General features: G+C 44.6%; 1 protein-coding gene and 1 long non-coding RNA gene across 2 annotated transcripts in view; one reads left to right on the top strand and one right to left on the bottom strand.

Moving 5' to 3' along the window:
* CCDC3 (coiled-coil domain containing 3) overlaps window positions 1-14,283 on the bottom strand; it is a 66,839-nt gene extending 52,556 nt beyond the window's left edge. The window contains exons 1-2 of the mRNA XM_039519395.1: window positions 13,683-14,283; window positions 11,178-11,352 (exon numbers count right to left, since the gene is read on the bottom strand). Coding sequence (XP_039375329.1) covers window positions 11,178-11,352; window positions 13,683-14,053 — 546 coding nt within the window. The 5' untranslated portion in view covers window positions 14,054-14,283. The remainder of the gene's footprint in view (window positions 1-11,177; window positions 11,353-13,682) is intronic.
* Window positions 14,284-14,477: 194 nt separating this feature from the next.
* Window positions 14,478-25,334, top strand: part of LOC120395209 — a 38,317-nt gene continuing 27,460 nt past the window's right edge. The window contains exon 1 of the long non-coding RNA XR_005592522.1: window positions 14,478-14,602. This is a non-coding gene — a long non-coding RNA (uncharacterized LOC120395209). The remainder of the gene's footprint in view (window positions 14,603-25,334) is intronic.

The following is a 25,334-nucleotide window of genomic DNA, read 5'->3' as shown; positions in this document are numbered from 1 at the left end:
ATCGGCGGGCAGCAATCAATCCAGCAGGGGTCAATTTATCGCGTCTAGTCTAGACACGATAAATTGACCTCTGAGCACTCTCCCATCAACTCCTGTACTCCACCACCACAAGAGGTGCAAGGGGAGTTGATGGGGGAGCAGCAGCAGTCGACTCACCGCAGTGAAGACACCATGGTAAGTCGATTTAAGAACGTCAACTTCAGCTACATTATTCACATAGCTGAAGCTGCATAACTTCTCTCGATTTTCCCCCCCCCCCCCCCCAGTGTAGACCAGGGCTGATATGTCTGAGCTTCAGCAGTGTGACACTGGCATTTTTACAGGTAGAAAGTTTCTACAGCCACTTAATGCCTTCTGGTTACTATGATCGCACCAGGAGTTGCTCCTCTACAGAGATGGGAAACTTCCGGCAATTCCTAGTAGTCACATTCTCTGTTATAAAGAGGAGACTGAGTACAGTCTAGAGAAGGGAGTAAGCAGGGCTGTCCTTAGGCATATGCAGCATACATGGCTGCCTAGGGCACCTGAAAATTTGGGGCAGGTAACAGTGGGTTGGCTCCTGCACACCCAGCACGTGCTACAGCCTCCTTAGGCAGGGGCTATATTCACAGAGCCAAATGAGCCGTCACGGCGCATTCTGCATGAGGGGAGGGCACGGGGGTCTCTGCAGGGAACTGTGACTCTCCGCTGCCATGAGGCAGGCCAGGAGGCTTGGTATCCTTTGCTGCCTCATTCCTCCTTCCCCCCCCACCCCAGGCTGCTGCAGCATCTGCTGCATAAAAAGCTCAGTGTGTGTCAGCAATGGGGGGGGACTTTTTCTGGGGGTCCACGGGTGGGAGAGGTGGCTGTGCCCCAAGTCAGACATAGGGGCACCAGTTTAATAATACAGCGAAGGGCCCCATAAATCCTAAGGATGGCCCTGGGAATAAGGGTCAAATCCTGCAAACCCTGACTCACGTGAGGAGTCTCACTGAAGTCACTGGGTCTGCTTGTGTGAGTGAGGGTTCACGGGATTGGGTCTAACAAGTAGCACGAGGTAGCAGTAAAGCGACTGCTACTGACAGCACGGGCCTTGGCTGCACAGATCTCTGAGAATGCACATGACTAAGTGACATATAAGGTTCTGCGAACTATCTGTGGGGTTTTGTTAAATGAAGAGAGACCTTTGAGGCAATTTCTAGAGCCAGAAGTGAGGTAGCGATTGTTCTGGAGCCAATACAGAAGCAGTTTGGTATGTCTATTTATTGGGTTGTCAAATTTCACCAACTGTTTGATACATCTGTGGCTCTCCCTTGAGGGGGCCCCACAGGAGAGCACAGTAAAAATGTGCAGCTTTTAAGAAAGTTGAGAGTTTTATTACTTTAATTTTTTTGCATGCTCATGTCCTGTTAAAATAAAAAGAAACTGTTGTGACTGCAAGATTCCTTTTCCTAGGCAAATATTCCAGACTTGTGGGAGGAGGGCAAAAGGACCAATTCTAACAATCACTTCCTAAAATGGTAACTAAAAGGAAAAATAGCAGCACTTCTACATATATCATCTCCACCTACATTAGTTCTGGCCTTACAACTAGGCTATATGATCCCCTGGCAGAGTGGAGAAAAATATAGCAACTTGTTAGAAATCCAGCCTCGGAAGCCGAAGCGCTGGCCACAAACCCTTCCTGGAGTTTGGCCCTGTTGTATCAAGCAGGCAAGGTACTAACAAGCTTCAACAGGACTTTATTTACAGTGGAAACCCCTTTACCAAGCTGCTGCTGCGCCCTCTAACTCTCAGTCGGCCTCCTCAACTCCTCTCCACTCCTTCCTGTTTCCTGTCCTTTCAGACTCCCAACAGCCAGTGCTCCCAGTTCTAATAATCACAAGCAACATCTAAACACCACAGGCACTTGATGAGCGACTTTAAGGAAATTGGTATGAGAGCAGACCAGAAGTATAGCAGCAAGTTGGTACTTTGCAGGAGAACTACAAACATCACAAAGGGGGAGTGGTCTTTGGGAGGAGTCAAGACAAAGTCCAATGACTCTCCCACAGAAACAAAATGCAACTTGCTACAGAAAACAGGTTTCAGAGTCTCTAAGGTGCCACAAGGACTTCTCCTTGTTTTTGCTACAGAAAAGACATCCAGACCTACTGCAGCTCCTCCTCGTGCTGAGTATAGCCACTTGAGTGAAGTTCTGAGAATACAAGGGCTGTTTGTAAACCATGGATAACACATTACCTTCAGTCATCCCAGATTACAACAGCAGCAGCAGGCCCACATGGAGGAAGGTCTGTGCTTCATCCCCAACCAAATATACCCAAGTTTGGGCTCTTTACCGTGAGTTCTCTCTACTACATGCCCAAGTGGTTTCTAAGAAAAACATTTTCACATGGTGCAAATGGTAGGCCATGCTTCAGTTTACTACGCCTCTTTCCAGGGATCCCTCCCACATGCCTTTTGCCTCCAATGTCCCACCACAACCACATATGTGAAACTGTCACCTGAGTTCCAGTTGTGACCTGCAACACAAGCCTGGCACTGACTTCCATACTAATCTGTTTGCCTGATGAGACACTGGTAGGATAATTCCAAAGTACACTTGGTCGGTTTTGCAAAGTAACTTACGCTATGCAGCTGGGTGAGGTCAGGTTAAAGAAATACATTTTAGATTTAAATTCTGCACGGCTGAGAAAAGGAAAAACAATGTATTCCTAAAAGTTTAATAAGAAGGATGTACTGAATACATGATTATTAACATTTTCTGTGCACGGATGCAGTGTACAACTTCCTTCAAGTCTACACAGTGGCATAGACGAGTATGTGTGAGCACAAATCCACAATGCAAGCTCAACCAAGTTCCCAACTCAAATACATTCAGGAGAAGGTATCGCTTGAGTCATTAGGAGTGATCTTACATTAAGTGACAGTCAAAAAGAGCCAGATTTTCCAAAGATGTGCATACATGTTTGCAGTCCAGCAACTGGGTGCACCTGCCTTATACTTGCAAACACCAGTTATACATGGCAAATCAGGTAAATACTCACATAAATATGCAGTGCAACTGTACGTGCATTCACAACTTTAAAAGTCCACTCCAGAGCCCTATCAAAAGTAAGACAGAGGGCCAGAGGCAAATTTAGGATTTCAGAAGGCCCCCTACAAGGAATGAACCTGAGACTGTAAACAAGAGATTTCCTCACTCGCCCCATTCCCATCACACACACGCTGTTCTTGTCCAAACTCACCCCCTACCTGACATTTCCCGGTATCCTGCTGTCTCAGAGATTTGAGAAGCAAAGCCCTGAGGCAGGACTTTATGGCCATCCATCCTATCTGACAATGACATCACAGCATCTCGTGCATTCTCTTGTGGCTGAAAAATCCAATCTGCAGGGAGCAAGTTCGTAACCAGATGTCACAAACGTAGGCTTGGCGGGATTAGATTTAAATCGGTATCTGTCAGTAAACGTTGATTTCAGCTGACACGCTGAAATCAATGAGGAAAAAAAAATCCATCCGTAACAGTTGGCGCGAGAGCAGCCTGTCCAATGCCACTCCTTGCGCTTGCAGGGATCGGGTGTCAGCGGCCCTGTGGCTGTGCAGGGAGCATTCTGAAGCTCTGCTGTCACAGCCCCGCTCGCACACTCACCAGCCAGGAGTTCAGGAGCCATCCCCGGGCAGGAGCTGTTCGGCAGCAGGGTGGTCTCTCATGCAGCTGAGGGCTTGTCTTCCTCCTTACAGCCCTGGGCTGGGGTCTCTGTTCCATGGGACCAGGAATGCAGCTTCCCCCATACCTTGGGGGACCACGAATGCAGCTCCACTGCGAGTGCTTCCCTAACCCTAACCCCATCTCTACCCCTCCTTAATGTCCCACAACCGTAAAAATAAAAATAATTAATTAAAAATAGAAATCTATACTAATCATTGAAATTGCAAATACAGGTCTGTCGCACCTTAGGCGCATTTAACATGCGCAATTTCAGCTTTACGCGGTCGGCAAAAACAAGAAAAAAAAACAAAATAAAGAGAAATAATTTAAATACTGTTTCTGTAGTGCGGGAGATTCCGCCCCCCCATTACACTCAATATAATTTTGATTATACGTGATTTTCGCTTTACACGCTGACTGCGGAACGTAACCCCAGCGTAACATGAGACAGATCTGTAAATGAAAATTGAATTCTGCTACGCCTACACATAGGAATGGGCAGGCTCCCACTGAAGATTTGGCATAACGGTTGGTCCTTCTCAACTGGTTTTTCATTTCTGTCTTTCTCAAAGTGTTTACGTTAATTGAGGGTTGCTCTCCATTCAGGATTGTCCTTGGCTATGTCTTCGAAGTTATCAGTAGTTATGCAGTATGAGCTGAGATTCTGCTTACGGGGTGTCTTTGAAGCGTTTTCACTGACTGACCCTCTATAGGGCTTTCCGAGTTTCAGCTCACCACAGAGGTCTATTTTCAGGAGTGTATCATTGTCCATTCTGATAACATGACCTCTCCATTTAAGCTGAGTTTTGATACTCATTGGCTCGATGCTGGTTGTTTTGGCTTTTTCAAGGATGTTAATGTTTGACCCTTGCAAGCAGACCCTCATAACAGAGCAAAGCCAATGCATGTGAAATTTTTCAAGTTGCTTGATGTGTCTGCAGTAAACTGTCCATATTTCACACCCATATAGCAAAGGATGCTATCACTGCTGCAATGGATATCATGTTTTGTTGGCAGTTTGATGGTAGGCTGGTTGAGTATCCTATGATGAAGTCTTCCAAAAGCCTGGCTTGCCTTTCGTGTTCTGTTTGATATTTCTTGACCTACTGAACCATCCCTTGAAGTAGTACTGCCAAGGTATGTAAAGTAATTGATTGACCTTTACCACCAATTATATTTGGTTCAGTGGTAGTGGTTGCTGGGGCTGGTTGGAAGAGAACTTCAGTTTTTTCCAGGCTGACAGCGAGTCCAAACTGTTTAGTGGCTTCTTAAAATCTGTCAAGCATAAACAGTAGGTCACTTTTCACTATGACTAAGTAGGGAACCATAATCCGCAAAAAGAGCTTCAAATAGGAGTTCCTCAAGACCTTTTGTTTTTGCAGCAAGCCTTTGGAGATTGAGGAGTTTTCCATAAGTTCTGTACCTTATGTAGATGCCCTTTTGAAGGTTGTCAGTTGTGTAATTTAGAACAGCTGCCAAGAAGAGACCAAAGAGGACTGGTACCAGCACACAGCCTTGTTTCACCCCCTTAGCTATAGGGAATGGTTTACAGAGGCCACCCTCTGAGAGTATTTGTCCAGTCATGTCTTTGTGGAATTGACGTGGGATAATGAATTTGGTGGGGCAGGCACACTTTTCAAGAATTTTCCACAGGCCATTTCTGCTCACAGTTGCAAATTCTTTTTAGATCAATGAAGACAGCGTAGAGTTCTGTGTTTTGTTCAATGCATTGTTCCTGAATCTCTCTCTCTCTCTCAATGAAAATCATGTCTGTGATGCTCTGACCTGATTTAAACCCACATAGGGCCTCTCGTAGAAGCTTTTCTGATACTGTTTTGACAAGCCAATTGAGCAAGGTACAACCGAGGATTTTGCCACTTACAGATAGCAGGGAGATACCCAGGTAGTTGCCACAGTCAGATTTGTTGCCTTTATTTTTGTATTGTGTAACTATAAAACTATGATTGCATTTTTGAAATCCTGAGGAATTTTCTCAGTTTCCCAGATATCCTTAATTTTGTATAGATGACAGTTTTGGGGCCTGCAAGTTTAAAGATTACAGCAGCATGCTGTCTTTGCCTGGTGATTTATCTGACTTCATTTGTTTGATAGCTTTTTGCACTTCCTCGACAGTAGGCAACTGGGCAATTTCTTCATGTATAGGGTGCTGGGTTAGTTCCTCTAGCACTTGTTGGTTGACAGTAGAAGGATGGTTGAGTAGCTCCTCGAAGTGCTGCCCCTATCTTTCAGAGGTGCCTCTCTTTCTTTGAGGTAGATTCATCTGAACAGATTTATGGAGATGGTCCATTTCGATGGCCCTTAAATGGCCTTCAGGGAGTCATAAAACAACTTTCTGTTGTTTATATCGATGTAAGCTTGTATTTCTACTTTCTTTTCTCCCCAGTTATCCTGAAGAACATGAAGCCCTATTTGACTTTATCCTTCTTCGATATTGATTCTTTGTTGTTTTGTCAACACATAAACACATCGTTCTTTTCCTGAAGGATCTTTTTTATTTCATCATTTTCATCAGACCTGTCCTGGTGCTGTCTTCCAAGTCTTGAAGGATGGTTGATGTGAATATGTTTCACTTTTGGGGCATGTTCTTGGGTGAGGATGTAATGCTATCAAATTTTTCCTTTGTTTTCCTTCAGTTTGTCTTGATTAAATGAATGTCTCAACTTTGCTATGTTCAGTTTCAGTTTAAATCTATTCAGAATTCTTTATTCCACTGAGGGGCAACAATGTGGAAACTGAAAATGGCTCCAATCATCCTGTGGTCAGCCCAACAGTTTGCTCCTTACTTGGCACTAGTGATTGTGATGTCCCCGATATCTCTTTGCCATGTAATAACATAGTCAGATGTCAGTGCTTTGATCTTGGATGCATACATGAAGTTTTGTATTTGTCTGCTTTCCTAAAGCTTGTAGTAAGAATGAGCTCATGCTCAGCACACTTGCTGAGTAGCAGAAGACCACTGCTGTTCATTTTTCCAATTCCACTGTTCTTTATTACACCACTTCAAGCCTCACTGACTTTTCTGAGTCTGGCATTAAAGTCTTCCAGTAGTACGAGTTTGTCTCCCCTAGGAGTAGAATGACATAATCAAACCAGAATAGAACCGTTCATTTATTTCTTCTGTACTGTTCATGGTTGGAGCATAAGCATTGACAAGAGCCGCAAAGCATGAATTTCCAGTGGGAACATGTAGAGTCACTAGGCATTCAGTTTTGCCCACAGGTAAGGTATTTCAGTGATTTCAAGAGGCTATTTCTAACAGGAACAATGCCATAAATTGTCTTCCTCTGCTGGTTTCCCTTTCCAAAAGAAGATGTAGCCACCTCCAAAGGGTCCTTTATGGACCCTTCCAGTGGCGTAGCCAGGTTCTAAGAGCAGGGGGAGCAAACATTAAAAAGGCGCCCCCCCTTGGCTCCTCCTCTGGCCACACCCCCTTGGCTCCTCCTCCGGCCGCTCCGCATGCCCCCCCCCGGCTCCTCCGGCCATGCTGTGCCGCTCCCGCGCCCCCCCGCCCCATGGCTCCTCCAGCTGTGCCGTGCCGCCCCCGCGGCTCCCCCATGGCTCCTCCGGCCGCACTGCAGGCTGCCATGCTGCGCTCCCCCTCGCTCCTCCGGCCACGCCGCTCCCCCATGGCTCCTCCGGCCACAATGCCCCCCCTTGCCTGCAGGAGCTCAGCACTGGCCCGGCAGGCCAAGCTTCAGAGCGGAGTGTGGGCCCCGCCCGCTGGCGCCATGGTAACCCCAAACTAAGGCACTGGTTTTGGAAAATGTGCTGAGGGGAAGCGGCTGCTTCCCCTGCACCCCCCTAGCTATGCTACTAGACCCTTTGACTGAAAGTTTGGTTTCACTAAGGGCAGCTATGTCAATGCTATATGTAGTAGCTTCCATTGCAATTAACGCTGTATGTCTTTCAGGCCTTGATGTGTTATTGTTGTCCACTAGAGTCTGCATGTTCCATGGCTCCACAGTGAGATCTTGTTTTTCTTATAGAATATCTGGTGTGTGGATGATCCCCCAGTCGTGGTGAACTAGGCAAATTAAAGTTAGGCAGGCAATGCTTAGGTCGTGTTTTCTAACCCCTTCCCTTACTAGAATGAACATTGATGTACTAAAAAGGGCTGCTCAGCCACTGGGGTGTTGCCAAACCCAGAATCCAAGATTGAGCGACCAGAATCCCAGGTTGCCTGCGAGCAGGTCTGTGACTAACTCTTCAACATAGACCTTAGCCCAAGCCTCCGAGGCTGGTTATTCCCATGACTTCTCCCTGACAGGCTCTCAGTTATCTCAAAGAAACCCTTGGTGCCTGATTTCCACTGCCCTGCACCTTGTGAAGCCATTTACACCAATGCAAATCAGCTAATGAGACCTCTCTGGTCTGACTAACAGGGTGAGTCCAGAAAATAACTCTGTACCTCCACACAGGAATCCTAAAGCCTGACAGTGTCTCAGAGACAGTCCCGTGATGTGTTGCCTCCTTCCCCCTCTGGGAGCCCCTTTAATATGGATTTGGAAATTGAAATAGTCTGGATTTTGGTAGGATGAGTACAACTGAGGGAAGTGGGAGAGAACAAAGGGAAATCACAGGCATGGCATTTGTCTGATATGGGGAAGAAGTGAAGAAGACACTAAGGGCTTTTCTTCACTACCGTGCCACAGCGGCATCGATTAAGCGCATCTGGTGAAGACACTACATCAATGGGAGCGCGCTCTCCCATCAAGGTAATTAATCTACCTCAATGAGAGGCAGAAGCTATGTCGGTGGGAGAGCGTGTGGACATCGCATTAAGTCGATGCAAGTTACTTTGCTCAGGAGGTGGGTTTTTTCACACCCCTGAGTGACATAACTTGCATCGACTTAAACTGTAGTGTAGACAAGGCCTGAACATGCAGTTAACAGAGGAGATCAGGCACTGCCTTTGGAAGGAGACACTGCTATTACTCCTTTTCCATGAAGGAGTGAGGATGAAACCCTGACACCTCCACATCATTGCAGCCCTTCCCAAGGGTGGGGAATGCCTGCCTGAAGGGACAGTTCAAAGGAAAACCAGCAGTCAGCTTGGAGAACAGAGACATTAGGGGACCCCAGATGAATGAGAAAGAGGCCAGCCTGGATGTTTTTTTTTAATTGTGCAAAGGAAGCTTTTACTTTTTATTGTAAAGGGAAGTGGAGGGGAGACAAGGTACCTGTTAACTGGTTAGATTTTATCCACACTAAGTGGATAAAAATCTCAGTTCAAACCTATAAAGCAAGCAGCTAAAACAATTCCACTCTGGAAGCTGCTCGCAGCTGCAAAGGGTCAGAGAGCACAACAGCTGAAACACACTTTTGCTACATTTGTTTCTAAGTTTCCCCAAGTGGCCTTTGGGGATTTTGCCTTGTGGCTTCCATGAAAGTGAATGGGCCAGATTCACGGCTGGCATAGCCAGGTGCTACGCCAGGGAAGTCAACTCGATTTGGAGCCATTCTTCTAAGGCATGTGGAAAACTGTGCGGCACGGGAGGGTCCTATCAAAACAGTGGTTTTAAATGTATGCCGTGCTGACAAGAGGTTTTTCTGACCAAAGCGATTCAGGCTCTTATCCTTCACTATATCCAACCCACTGACAGCTACAGGGCTGGTTGCTGCTCCTTGAGTCAGGGCTGCCTGGCCCTGGCTCCAGTAAAGGCTGCAAAGGGTCCACCAGAGCACATGGTATAGCTGAGCTCTTCTCTGCCACATCCCCTTCCCTTCACTGTCCTGAATATGCCCCACCCTCTCTCATTGCCTGGAACAGTGCTGGTATAGGAGCCACCTCGGCAAGATTTATGCCTGCAGCATTTCCCTGCATGCCAAGTGGCCTTTGAGGGCTGGAGAATGCAGCTCCCAGTCCCCCTGCCCTATCCCTGTGTAGTAACAGGGATGGGTGAAACAAGTTGAATAAATTGCCCTTCACCTCCTTCCTTGCTGCCAAACGTTCACCCCAAGCAGTCTCTGGAGGACTGAATATTCAGTTAAACCTCCCTCCCCATTAATTAATTGTAGAGTTGGACCCAAATCAATACCGTGCCTGCAAACATCTCAGATTCTGAGGGGGTTCAGACTGGAGCCTCAACATAGAAGCTATCCCCTATCTGCTCAAATCCAGATCCCTCAGCTGGAGCAGAGGACCAGCAAGGTTTTCCCAGTGTGGGTGGATTTATGCCCAAATCTCAGTGTTTTGTAACCTGTAAGTATTCCCCACATTCTACAGATGGAGAAACTGAAGTAGGTTTAAGTCTAGACTACCCTGATTCCCAGCCCTGTGCCTTGACTACAAGCCTGTCCTATCTCATGTCCTTATATTTCTGTAACTATGGGATCTGTTTGTAGGATAAATCGTCCCCACCCTCTTAAAAACCACCTGATTTCTATGGCCCACCCCAATACATGATTGAAAATTAGTGTTAAACAGTTAAACCCCCAGGGTTCTATAAAAATTCCACCTGATGGTGACTGCTCTCTGACCTGAGCCACGTTCTGATTATTTTGCACCACTGGCCAGCTGGAAAACCAGGAGCTAAAACTTCTTATGCTGGCTATGAGCCAGCTTGTAAATAAGAGGCCTTCAATTGGCTGTTGAGCTTCTACCATCATTCTCCTGAACAAGGCAATAGAGCTCCTTCTCCTATGTGTAAACAGTGGTTTCGTAGATCTTGCATGAATCAACATGACAGAAATTGCAACCAATGACAACTATCCAGTCATTCCTAAGTTAGAGAGACACTTACAATTCTCACAGCCCCTTGGAGAAACCACCAACTTCATAAAACTATCAGCAATGGCAGAGAAAACATAATCCAAAAGTTTTAATTCTGTAAATAAGCACGAATCGTCCCCACCAAAACTGCTAACAAAGTATTTCACCTGTTTATTTTAAACCTGAAAGTGACACACATGCCCACTCCCTCCCGCAAAGGCCAAAAGCCAATGTAGACACACACACCAGTGGTATCTGCATCTGAGACTTTGCTTACTAAAAATGGCAAAGAGTTCTGTGGCACCATACATGCATCCGACGAAGTGGGTATTCACCACGAAAGCTTATGCTCCAATGCATTTGTTAGTCAATAAGGTGCCACAGAACTCTTTGCCGCTTTTACAGATCCAGACTAACACGGCTACCCCTCTGATACTTACTCAAAATGTGTTCTTTTAGAGTGCAGAGTGACCCAATCAAGGACATAGATTTGCTTCCAGCAAGAGTGAGGTTGGAAGCTTCATAACACAGAAAACACTGGTTGAAACAATATCTCACTTGGAACATTCAAGTTCATGCCCCTGAGCATTTCAGATAAGACCAGAGCAGGGAGGCTGCTTGTGGCAATACCATGTTATGTTAAAACATTACGTGACCATCTAGACGAAAGGTACCATCAATTGCAACTGCTGTATATTTCATACACTTGTGTTTGCAAGTGACGTGGGGATACACCTACCCACTGAGGCTTACCCTGTTGTCCTCTTGAATCTCCCAATCACTGGAGAAAGTTATGACATGTTGCGCCTGAGAGCAATTGGAAAACTGGAAGAGACTGGAAAACATCCTTCTGTTCTCCTGTGTGTCTGGAAATATTGCATCCTGGAAATTGACTCCGTGAGGAAGGAGGTTATAATTCTCATCCATTCTGAAACAAAAATCAGATAGTACTTATGTCATGTCAAATCACTGGGTATTTTCCCTCCGTCTATGTTGTGTTTCTCACCTATACCAGGACTGTTGCCTGAATAGGCTACAGTGGGTGGCAGTAGACTCCTAGGCATATATTCATAGAGGGTGTAAACAGCCATTGGTCCATGACACCCGCTATCATGACAGCAATGTAAACTAGCGGCGGTTCTGCCCAATAGGCTCCAGTCCTGCAATGAGTTTCACACAGGCAGGCCCCTACAACCACACAGATATCAACAGGGCTCCTCATGGGCACAGGTGTCCTCCCACCAAGGGCCAATTGCATGACATAATTTGGGGTGGTCCTATATTTTGGGCATTGTTTGATTTTTTTCTATGCTTTAGTTTGCCATTTCTTTCCAGGTACCCACTGATCTAGATGGGCACAATTTAAAATAATCCATTAATAACTAATACAAAATTAGCTTTTAGAGACATTAGCAGGCACCATCAAAACATGTTTTGTTGTGCTTCTCTGCCACCACTCCCCTGGTTTGAGATACACTGAATGTTTCTAAACAAGCTACTGAGTGAATTTCACAAATATTTTTGGATTTAAAGGTTCACTGTGATGGCTTTATTCCTGCATTGTAAATTCTTATTCTTATTCTTTTGATGGGCTTAAAATGAGGATTTGGCTGGTATCCAGAAGAGCAAAGAGAAATCTTCTGAGTAAATACTTGGGGATCAGTGCTAAACCCATGTGCTAAACTTTGAGAATAGACACTGGCACCTATCCAGTCTGTAAAATAGACCAGAATCTAGTGTACCTACTTTGGTCTCATAGAAACAAAGAGAGGCTGAGCTGTACACAGATAAATAACAGCTCAAAATAAATCTGTTCCATAGGAATGCCAAATTATTGTTTTGAAATGCTGTATCCTTTCGGTCATGAAAGACATTACCATGGTTTGTAAATGAGCAAGCTCACTAAGAAGTTAATACCACAAATCACTGAGCAGAAATTAGCAACAAGATGGGAACAAATGCCATCTGCTGGGATGTTTATTTTTCTTTAGAAAGTGATTCTTCATCATTTACTATTTTATCTGCTGTAGGCTTCTAAAACAGATATGGGGCGGGAATCACTTTTACTGAGTTTAGTTTTCAAAAGATAACTTGATTTACATCGCAGTTATTCGCTAGAATGCTTGAAAAACTTTACACTCTCTATCTCAAGTTGGAAAAAAAACAATAACATGCTCAGTTCTAAACCTGAACATAAGAATGGCCATACTGGGTCAGACTAATGGTCTATTTAGTCCAGTCTCCTGTTTTCTGACAGTGGCCAGTACCAGATGCTTCAGAGGGAATGAACAGAACAGGGCAATTTATTGAGTAAGCTATCCTCTCATCCAGTCCTAGCTTCTGACAATCAGAGGTTTAGAGACACGCAGAGCATGGGGTTGTGTTCCTGACCATCTTAGCTAATAGCCATTGATGGACCTATCCTCCATGACCATACCAACTTGTCTGTCGAAAACATTCTAAAAGGACAACTTTCCAAACTGTCTGTATATATCATGGTGCATTTACTGTCTTCATACTTCAGCTGGCTAGTTGTACACTACTTCACATCAAAGAAACTGACACAGATGATTAAAATTTACAGACCCATGTAAATATTGAACACTGAAAATGTAAGATCCAATCCACACCAACTGTAAAAAAAGTTATAATAAAGTGCAGTGTTTGATTTTTGTTGAGGTCATAAAATCATTTACAGATATGTCTGTGTCACACCCTAGATTTCAAATAAATTGAACTTGTTTGTTTCTACTTTCTGTAGTCTAGGAAAACACTAATTAAGCAACACTCCTTCCAAGAAAAATCACAATAGAAAATATTCTCCTTTGAAATGCATAACACTCACGTCTTCTCTGCTAGGTGAATTTGTGCCTACCTGAGTAACAATGAGTATGAAACTCCACTATCTAAAGTAAAGAGACTTGCTCTCCCACATGTGCTGCAGCTCGGTAATATTATCTCTAAGAGAAATGTACAAGGCTCATCCATGATATAGTTACACACCAGAGAACATTTCCTTTTATTCACTCACTATACAATATTAAGTCATGTCTGGTGGCTCCCTGTGTATTTTAGTTACAGCAAACGTACCGGACGGACTAACTTTTGTCTGGCTCGGAGAAGCTCTAGAGGTTCAGCTGCAGACAAAGTGCTTTGAGATGCTGGGGTGAAAGTGTTATACAAGTGCCGAGCATTTATGAACGAGAAAATGTTCTCTCTCATTTTCAAGCAGGGCATGGTTCACACGTTTTTACTCACCTGAGAAAGAAGAAGTAAGAGTAATCCTGCATGACTGTGTGGGAGTGACAGGAGAAGTAGCCCAGTCCAGTGAGGTTAAGCCTGGAGCCTGCAGGGACTTCCAGCATGCTTCCCCAAGCCTGGTCACACAGCATCTCTATCTCAGCCGAGTAAAAGAGCCCCCCCTCGCTGGCTTCATATTGCCAGGGCAGGTAATTATACAGGCTGTACATCTCCTGGTGGAGTGCCAGCACCTTGGCGTACACTATGATCTCTGCCAGCTCAGCCCTGCAACTTTCACTCAAGGGTCTCCAGTCTGAGGGCAGCTGACAGCCCCAGCATGGGCTGAGCTGCCTTCCAAGGTGCAGCAGCAGCAGCAGCATGTGCAGCATGATGGATGAACGCACAATACACGCCGGACACTTTGGCTTCCCAAGGCAAAAACTGCTGCTACCAGGCTGCTGCGCCGCGTGAAACAGGATCCCTGCGCGCTGAACCCGCTTACTGGGGCTGGTGACTGGGGGCTGAGCCCCACCACTCAAGCAGGCGGCGTCCAATTGGAGTCACACGGGGAGCGAGGGAGGGGCAGTGACAGCAGCCCGGCCGCTGCGCCTTGCCCAGAACCAGCCTCGCACGGGCTACAGGCAGCAGCGGGAGCGCAGGCGCACAGGGGACGTTTCAAAATTGGAGCCAGGCGTCTGCTGCCCCTGCGCGCTGCCTGAGGGGAGGGGACGGAGCCCCCGGCCGCAGCCTGTCTTGTGCTCAGGCAGGCAGGCAGGCAGGCGGGCGGGCGGGCGGAAGGAGACTGATGGAGGAGAAGCAGGAGTAAGGGCGATGTCTTGTGGCTGGGAGGCAGATCTGGGCTGCAAACAATCTCTGGCTCTGCCTCTCTCTGTGCCCTTGAGCACCTCACTTAATCTCCCCGGCCCAGCTCTTCAAAGGTATGTAGGTGCTTTACTCCCACTGAAGGCAAACACCTGCCTTTGGGGATCTGCGCCCCACCTTCCCCATCCATCAAATGAGGAAACTGCATCGCTATCCACCCGTGTGAAGATAAAATGCATGAAGGTGCCTTGGTCCCCGCTCTTGCAGCTGTTTCTGGGTGGGGAGACCCCTGTGCCCAGGCTGACCCCCCCCCAGGGAAGGCTGACAAGGCACCACACTGGGCAGGAGCAGGAGACAATGTAAATGTGATGGGGCAGGAACGGTGGATTTGTACAGTGCCTGGCACCATGGGGCCCTGGTCTGGGATCTGTGGGTGCTGCTGCAGTGCAAATAATAGACTAGAATGATGGTGTTTGTCAGGCACTCGGAGTCAGTGGTGCTGAGGGCCCCTACATAACGCAGGCAGGAAGGATGGGGTGAGGAGTGGATGATAAGGGGAAGTAGAGACTGAGTCCATAGAATTAGAGTGGGAGAAGAGGAATGGAGTAAGAAATGAAAGGAAGTGGGATTGAGATGGTGAAGTGAGGGATGATTGAAGAAGAAAGCAAAGGAGAATGTGTGGACTGCAGCTTCCCTGTATCCTCCTTTCCCCCACCCAGTGGGAAGGGGAGGAGTGGGAGAATTCCTCTTAACCTCCCTCTCTCATTCAATGCACAGGAGATGAGGAGGAAGAAGACCAACCTCTGGGCAGGGGAGAACCCCTTCCTGCCAGCCAGCCAGCCCATCTTTTCTGACCAGCCACAGGTTACCCCAGGCCACTTCTCTCCTCCACCTCCTGCTTTCCCACATTGCTTACCTATAATAATTTGTTTCAATCACACGTGTTTAAAAGCTCCTATCTTTAGCTCTAAGCATTTTTTAAATCACAAGAAGAAAGATAAAAATAGAAAGGCAGGCCCAAGCACATCAACCTCTTCCCACCATTTTATCCTATCACATCAGAACCTAGGGGTGTCTAACGGCACATTTTGGTCTCTTCTGGTTAGCGGGACCACTAGGCCTTGGAGAATACCTCCAAGGCTCTGACTACCACTTCAGCAACAGGATATATCTACCAGGGAACATTTGGTTCTCACACCTCTTGCAAGTATTTCCTGAGACCCATGGCATTGAAGACCACCCAACTCTGTTATAATAATAATTACATTTATTAGTACTGTCCTTTATCTGAGGATCTCAAAGGGCCCAAATCTTATTGACTAAAGTTGATAGGAACCAGGAATAGGTCCAAGGCACCTATAACAGTCCTGTTAGCAGCTATACATCACGCAGAGTTAGTTAAATAACACTGGCTCAACTTCTGCTCTCAGTGGCACTGGGGTAAATCTGGAGTAACTTCAATAAAATCAGTGGAGTTACTCCAGATTTACACTGATGAAGCTGACAGCGGAATGTGGTCCAGAATCTTAAATAAATGCAATATACACTTTTCATTAGTAGACAGTTCTCCTATACCTTAGTTCTTCATAATTTTTATGGAAAAACAGCAAAGATCTGTCTGAAAGAGATTTTTTAAAATTTATTCACCCCCCCACCTACCCCCCACAGACACACACACATTCTAGAGTAAATTTGACTGATGGACTCAAGTCTTTTTCAGCATTCTTCAGAATCTGTTTCTTGGAGAGCAACATATTGTTTCATAACTGTCAAAAAAAAGCTTGATGAGGAAGCCACAATAATAAGAAATAATAATAAGAAAAATTCCAAAACAAAGGTCAACAAATTGCATGTGATTTTTAATGTAATCTTCCAGGGTAAGGTTCTTTTTTTTTTTTTGCAAACTGGGCCAGAGTTGTGATTATTAGGGAACAGTTCACATTTGTTCTACAGATTTTGGGTGCAAATAAGAACTAATGTTCTGATCCAGCTCCCACTGAAGTCGAAGATTCAATGCCATTGAGTTCTAAAGGCGCTGAATTGGGCCCTCATGTATTGTTGTGCAATGCTGTATGTAACGATTATGAAGGCATTGGTGGTAATCTCTTCGTTAAGTTTGTACTGAAATTTGCACTTAAACAGTACTCAACCCCCTGTCAGACTTCGGTCATTGATTTTAAGCTCCACTTTTGGCACAGTAAGTCTTCCAGGGACTTTTGAATAGTCCATGTAATTTTTAAAGAGAAATCTTGACTAACGTTTGCCAAGGAAACATTTAAAAATACTCCCTCTTTGAAATGTTGCCCTGTTTTTCTCACATTTACTTGGGTTCCTCTAACTAAACAACCATAATCTCCAAACCTCACCACCCAGGGGCCAAGGCAGCAGTGCTATGGGGAAACCCCTTCTCCCACAAATCCTGTTTCTCCCATTCAGGGAATCCTATGGCCCCCCCGCCCCCCCTGGGATTGTCCCCATGGCCCTCCACATCCCTGTTAACATGCTTTTCCTACCCCACCATGCACCCCTGCTTTCCAATTATATTTAGCTTTGAAATGCTTGGCTGTATCAGCAGTTACATCTGGCAACAGTGGTACTTACAAATGGGACCACATTATGAATATGGGTGTTTGAAAATCTTTAAAACTGTGAAGAGCAAGGAAATAAGCAGTTGAATCTCTCTCCCACTGCCGACAGCCCATATATTTTCATCCAACCAAGATGCAGCCTTAACTCAAACATAAGTGTAATACACCAACACACACATGCAAGTTTATGTTCTGTAGTTCCTACATAAAAACTACTAACAAATTCACAACCACTAAAAGCATAGCTGACGTATTAACAGAACTCTTCCTAGCCATTACAGAAAATCATATATCACAGCTACCTTTAGCAATCTGACATCAGACCATACTTATGCACCCCAATGCAAAACCGTGAACAGAACTATGTAGCGTGTTTTTCATCCATGCCACACTCATTCTATTAATAATCTAAACACATCAACATAAACTAGACTGGACTCAAGTCTGTTGTGTCAGTTGTCCTGGTTAAGGGTGGAGGCATGTGGGCTGTGGGTGATAGAATGGAGGCATTTGAGGTTGAGAAAGAGAATGGATGAGTGGATTGTTGAATTATTCAACTGTTTCCCCACCCCCACCCCTTTGCTTTATATGGTTTGCATTCCTGGGAAATGAAGTCTACCAACTTTAACTCCAAGTTAACTCAGTTTTTTTTTGTGTGGCGGAATATATATACAGGTACTTGGTGCAGCATTATTATCCACATGTTCATATGTAAAAAGAACAGGAGTACTTGTGGCACCTTAGAGACTAACAAATTTATTTGAGCATAAGCTTTCGTGGGCTACAGCCCGCTTCATCAGATGCATAGAATGGAACATATAGTAAGAAGATATAACTACATACAGAGAACATGAAAAAGTGGAAGTAGCCATACCAACTGTAAGAGGCTAATTACTCACCAGCAACCACACACCACAGAACAAAAACACTAACCCAGGAACCTATCCTTGCAACAAAGCCTGATGCCAACTCTGTCCACATATTTATTCAAATGACACTATCCTAGGACCTAATCAGATTAGCCATGCCATCAAGGGCTCATTCACCTGCACATCTACCAATGTGATATATGCCATCATATGCCAGCAATGCCCCTCTGCCATGTACATTGGCCAAACCGAACAGTCTCTACACAAAAGAATAAACGGACACAAATCTGACATCAGGAATCACAGCATTCAAAAACCAGTAGGAGAACACTTCAACCTCTCTGGTCACTCAGTAACAGACTTAAAGGTGGCAATTTTGCAACAGAAAAGCTTAAAAACAGACTCCAATGAGCAACTGCTGAGCTTGAATTAATATGCAAACTAGATACCATTAACTTGAGTTTGAATAGAGACTGGGAGTGGCTGGGTCATTACACATATTGAATCTATTTCCCCATGTTAAGTATCCTCACACCTTCTTGTCAACTGTCTGTCTAAAATGGGCCATCTTGATTATCACTACAAAAGTTTTTTTTCTCCTGCTGATAATAGCTCATCTTAATTAATTAGCCTCTTACAGTAGGTATGGCTACTTCCACTTTTTCATGTTCTCTGTATGTATGTGTGTGTGTATATATATATATATATATATATATATATACACACACATACATACAGAGAACATGAAAAAGTGGAAGTAGCCATACCTCCATATATATATATAGCTTCTTACTGTATGTTCCAGTCTATGCATCTGATGAAGTGGGCGGTAGCCCACGAACACTTATGCTCAAATACATTTGTTAGTCTCTACGGTGCCACAAGTACTTCTGTTCTTTTTGCAGATACAGACTAACAAGGCTGCTACTCTGAAACATGTTCATATGTGGGAATTTGGTGCACCATTGTCATAGGACAAAAGTAGCCGATGAAGCATGTTTATACAGATACATGTGTATTTAGAGCAGTTTTATTATACTCGAATAGCTATGTAGATACTATTTATTGATCGTCTAAATAAGAAATTGGTAGCTTTCTAGATAGACGAGAGCAGCTTCAGTGGAAGGTTCATTGTTCTTTGTTTTGTTTCGTGTGTGTTGCAAATACCTAATTGGCGAAGGCTCAACAATCCTCAAACCAGATTTGGGAATAGCTCATGTGAGCTGTGACTGATTCCATAGCTGCTATTCCTTTTATTTCATTTAGCCACAATATTACCATTGGGTTGCTTGCGGGGGGCGGGAGGGGTCTTTTGTTTTTTTTAGAGCCCTACTGTAGTGCTGTGTTTTCTTAATGCCACTGTTAATAAGGTGAATAAATATGTTGTGTGACCAGAATGTCTGAAACACTGCAGTCCCAAAAAGCATGTGTGTGCTGACATATTTGCCTGCATCCTTTGGCTCAGATTGGAGCTGTCCAATTTCCTTTTCTGTGGTGATTACTGGGGTGTAGAAGTGAGTAATTTCTCTCCTTCGGAATTCTCTCCATGATCCAGCAGTGCTGATGATGCGAACATTGTGGAGGCACAGTTGGTGAAATCCTGGCCCCACTGAAGTCAATGGCAAAACTCCCATGGATGTCAATGGACCCAGGATTTCAGTCATTGAGCATAAATGTTGTCCTATCCTTAGTTTTATAAAGAACCACGTCTATATAAAAATAACAATACTTTTCATTTTAAAGACTCATATTTCCTGTATCTATTCCATTTATATTTGCTAGTGCCTTATCCAGTCTAGTTCTAAATGGCCAACACAATGAGGCTTCCTTTTGGGAGACGTTCCACATTTTGGTAGCTTAATTGTTAGAAAGTTTTCCTGATAATCAGCAGTAGTTGACCTTTCAACCCAGAGCCATCACAACAAAACTGGCTCCCATATGCTGTTTTCTGTTTCAGTTAGGGATTTTATCAACTACTTTTAGATTGATATTTTAGTGGCGATGTTTAGCTCTTTTGATTCAGGACATGACAATTAATTCAATGTTGCTTCTAATTTTTTCACGGCAGCTCTTTTTTTTCTTTTTTTTTTTTGGTAAGCGGCTGATGTATTGAAATGTAGTGAGACCTTCTAAATTCTCACCAGGGTTCCTCTTCTTCTAGCTCTGGATAACAAGGTATTAGTGACATAAAGCAAAGATTAAGCAATCCAGCCAGGAGACTGCATCTTTAAGATCTGTGTTTGCTGTTTCTCCTCAGGGATCCTAAGGCTGATCTGAGACATTCTTCAGTGCCCTGTGAAGTGCCATGTGATGATTTTTTTTCTGTGAACTCAGAATGTATCTGACGAGAACTGTAGCCAAAACTAACTAATCAAAGTAGCATCAATAGAGCCAATTATAGCTGCGTCCACGCTTTTAACCACTCATGCATGCACCATGGGTTATTCATTCACTTCCTCCTCTTAGATAGTCTTGTAGACTTTGAGACAGACCTGTGGTTTTCCCAGGCAGGAACTCTCCTTCCTTTTCACACATTTTAATGAACATTAAAGCCAGGGATTTCTCCCTCAGGGCTTTGTCATTTTACTTCCTGTTTCTATGGCAATACAGGTGATTTAAGAATTTTAGTATAAACATAGCTCTGATCTTGCTCTCTTTGCCTCTAAAGAATTGACAGAGCTGAGCGTTAGTCCAGGTACCAAACAAAAGAGCACAGTATCAGACTCTGGCTGTTTTATGGATGAGTGTAGGTGACCTGAAACCTCAACTCAGCTGTCTTTTATTTATATATCCTCAGCGATTCCTTTGTAGTCTAGGGTACAAAATATCAAACCCAGATTTTCTTCCCCCCTTTAAACTGTGTGACCTAGAAAGATGAATATTTGGCTTTCTTCGTTCCCAAAAGGAAGTGTTTTTCCTTACCTTCTTATGACTGTTTCCATAATTTGGTTTATTCTTCTTGTACATTTTAAAATTTGTTCCATTGCATTTCACGATTTTTCTACCATCTGTTTTTTTCCCCTTATCAAACAAAACATTCTGCTGCCCCAAATTTCCTGCTAGCTTTTTGTTTCTTTTGGACAATATTTATGATCTGATGAAATAAGATCTGCCTTTTGGGGATCAGCTGTAATACACTGTTACGATGAACAGCAATGCAAAAAGCCAAGCATGATTTTATAAATGACAATAAAAGACGTTTTCCTAAAACAATTTAGAATTTAATGTAAAAGTGCTCAGGATGGATTAGGGAATTGGCAGTGATTATGGAGTCTTCAATTCTACCTATACTTTCCCAGATTGAATCCAGCCTAAGTCAGCAGACACAGGAGGTTGTTGCAATCAGGTGTCTACTCATTAAGCAATGTGAACCAAATTTGTGTTTCAGCCTAGATGCCAGTGGACAGACATCTACATAACAAAAAACACATCCACAACTGGCAGCCTTAGCAAGGGGATACATATCTGAACATATCATTCATACAGCTGCGGAGGAATGGAGTGAGATGACGATCCTTGATTGTCTAAGTCACACTCCCCCTGTAATCCAAATGAGTTGAGAGAGAAAATACCGTTTGCACTGGACTCTTATGATTCATAAATGTTAAGGCCAGAAGAACCATTATGAACATCTAGTCTGACCTGCAGAGTACAGGCTATAGAATTTTACCCAGTAATTGCTGCATCAAGCTGTTAACTTTTGGTTGAGCTAAAACATATCTCTTAGAAAGACTTTCATTCTTGATTTAAAGATTTGACAGATTCCCAGGCCAGAAAGGACATTGTGATCATCTAGTCTCACCTCCTGTATTACACAGGTCATGGAACTTCCCTGAAATAATTCAGAGAGCAGATCTTTTGAAAAAGCACCCAATCTTGAGTTTAAAATTGTCAATGATGGAGGATGCACCATGACCCTTGGTAAATTGTTCCAATATTTAATTACTCTCTCTGTTTAAAATGTACACATTAATTCCAGTCTGTAGCAATGGAGACCTCACTGCATCCCTTGGTAGGTTTGAGTAGGTAATTATCCTCACTGTGCCTTGTTTGTGTTGACATACCCACTCTGCCTAGGTGTGCAGCAGGCTAGAGCTGCTTTGCCCAAATTATCACTTTTGGCTGATTTTTTAGCCTAAGGGGAGAATCCGCAGGACCTGGAAGCCAAGTGATTCTGGGGGACAACTAATGAGATAACAGGGTCAGGAGTGAGGTCAAAGGGCCAAACGAAGGGAACCGGACGGGGACACCGAGCAGAGAACCCTGGACAGTGCCCACTGCTCCTCGAAGGCGTCAAGGGAGCCAGCGGATGCCGCCCAGAGGAACTCTGCCCGGATGCGTGAGTGGACGGAGGATCAGAAATAGGCCCCACAGTCACAGGAGACCCCATCGGCCAACCTCCTCTCCCTGGTTTTATGGATGGCCATTTTAGCCAGGACCAGGATGAGGTTGACCAGGAGGTCCCGTTGAGTTTGTGGGGCCACAGAAAGGGAGTGCGTAGATAAGAAGATGAGGGGAAAAGTGCAACCAAAAACATAACAGGATATCTAAGAGGAGCTTGAATAGGGGCTGCAACCTGGCGCACTCCATGTAAACATGCACCAGGGTCTCCCTCACGCCTCAGAAGGGGCAGGTGTCTGGGACAGGGGTAAACCACGCCAAATACACGCCTGTGCTCACGGCCCCATGAAGGAGCCACCAACTGATATTCCCGGATAGGTGTTTTTGCCTAGTGGTGTGGGTGCTGCCTAAGGGTCCTAGACACCATTTGACCCTCCCCCTCTCCACTGTTTAAGGACAGAGCTGATTAAGACTCAATTAAGAGTCTTTTGTTGTGGATCAGCAGAGCTGAAATCACTGATAAACAGATCAAGTGCTAAGCCTTAGACCTGCCTGTGGGATAGTGTCTCTGGTGAAAGAGACTGCCCAGCCTGTGCAAGCAGTGAGGCTCCCCCACTAGCAGCTGAAATCACTGAGAGCTGTGTTAAGTGGTGGGACCTCAAGACATCCTAGAGGCTGCAGGAGAGAGGGCAGAGGCGGAGTGAACAACGATGGAGCAGACGGCAGCATGAGTGACTACAGAACAAATTTTGAAAGAGAAAGTAGTTAAGGACATAGAGGTCAACGGTAATTGGGATAAAATACAACATGGGTTTACAAAAGGTAGATCGTGCCAGACCAACCTGATCTCCTTCTTTGAGATGACAACTGATTTTTTAGACAAAGGAAATGCAGTAGATCTAATCTAACTAGATGTCAGTAAGGCATTTGATACAGTTCCACATGGGAATTTATTAAATTGGAGAAGATAAGGATTAATATGAGAATTGAAAGGTGCATGAGGAACTGGTTAAAGGAGTGACTACAATGGGTCATATTGAAAGGTGACCTGTCAGGCTGGAGGGAGGTTATTAGTGGAGATCCACAGGGATCGGTCTTGGGACTTATCTTATTTAACATTTTTATTACTGACCTCAACACAAAAAGTGGTTGTGCACTAATAAAATTTGCAGATGACACAAAGGTACTGCTAACACGGAGGAGGACTGGAATAACATACAAGAAGATCTGGATGACCTTGTAAACTGGACTAATAGAAATGGGATGAAATGTAATAGTGCAAAGTGCCAGGTCATGCATTTAGGGACTAACAACAATAATTTTTGCTAGAAGTTGGGGACTTATCAGTTGGGAGTGACAGAAGAGGAGAAAGACCTGGGTGTATTGACTGATCACAGGATGACTATGAGCCGTCAATGTGATGCGGCCATGAAAAAGAATAATGCAGATCCAGGAGCTATTTCCAGTAGAGACAAGGAAGTGTTAGTACCATTATACAAGGCATTGGTGAGACCTCATCTGCAATAATGTGTGCAGTTCTGGTTTCCCATGTTTACGAAAGATGAATTCAAACAGGAACAGCTGCAGAAAAAGGTTACTAGGATGAGCCAAGGAATGGAAAACCTGCCGTATGAAAGGAGTCTCTCAGAGCTTCTTTGCTTGTTTAGCCTAACCAAAAGAAGGCTGAGGGAGCTATGATTGCTCTTTATAAATACATCAGAGGGATAAATACCAGGGAGGGAGAGGCATTATTTAAGTTAAACGCCAATGTGAACACAAGAACAAATGGATGTAAACTGACCATCAACAAGTTTAGGTTTGAAATTAGATGAAGGTTTCTAATCATCAGAGGAGTGAAGTTCTGGAATAGACTTCCAAGGAGAACTGTGGGGGCAAAAAACCTAACTGGCTTCAAGACTGAGCTTGGTAAGTTAATGGAGGGGATGGTATGATGACATTGGCTACAGTGGCATATAGCCCATTGGCGACTGCCAGTAGCAAAATTCCCCAACTGCTGCAGATGGGATGATAGATGGGATAGCCTGAGTTACTACAGAGAATTCTTTCCCAGCTGTCTGGCTGGTGTGTCTTGCCGACACGCTCAGGGTCTAACTGATTGCTGTTTTGGGGGTTGGGAAGGATTTTCCCTCAGGTCAGATTGGCAGAGACCTTTCACCTTTCTCTATAGCACAGGTCGTGGGTCACTTGCAGGTTTAAATGGGTGTAAATGGTGAGTTTTCTGTAACTTGAAGTCATTAAACCATGATCTGAGGACTTCAGTAACTCAGCCAGAGGCTGGGGGTCTATTACAGGTGTGGGTGGGCAAGGTTCTTTGGCCTGTGTTGTGCAGGAGGTCAAACTAGTTGATCACAGTGGTCCCTTCTGACCTTAAAGTCTATGAGTCTATGAGGTGGCGGAGCAGCTGACAACAGAGTGGTTGACATGGAGTAGCCAACAATGGAGTGGCTCATGCCTGAGTGAGCGATGCAGAGTGAATGGCCGGGCAGCAGAGATGATGTATTGCTTGATGCCTTCCTCCTACCCCCCAGGGTGGGAAGTGAGCTCATGCGAAGGCACCTCTGAACTCTGGGTCACCGCTGACCAAGGACAACTTTGAGTAGGGTGCGGTGGAGGGAGAGGGAAGTGGTGTGTTAAAGAGACCTTTGTTTGTTGGACTTTCACACCACAAGGTAAGAGACTGAGGAAAAGGACATTGCCCAAAATATGCTGGGGTGGGTTTTTGGCTCATGGCTGTATGTCTTCGAATCATGCTGGTGGTGATTTCCCAAATTAATGCCGGGTTCCTTTCCCCTTTTATTAAAAGTTTTCATTTTCCTTCACAAACTCAGAGCTTGCGAGAGGGGAAGTATTGCCTCTTAGAGGCACCCAGGGGTTTTCCCAGATTACTGAGTTTTATTGAAAAGGTGTGTTTTGCTCTTGGACCTGAATACATTCAAGCTAGGGCAATTCTAACCCCTTCTGGCAAAGAGTCCCACAGCTGTAGCCCCAGGATCGAATAGTTTTTACTGGTTCCTGGTTCTCTACAGCCA

Source organism: Mauremys reevesii, linkage group 1, assembly GCF_016161935.1.
Source record: "Mauremys reevesii isolate NIE-2019 linkage group 1, ASM1616193v1, whole genome shotgun sequence".
Taxonomy (NCBI): Eukaryota; Metazoa; Chordata; order Testudines; family Geoemydidae; genus Mauremys; species Mauremys reevesii.
This window is presented reverse-complemented; position numbering and strand designations above follow the sequence as displayed.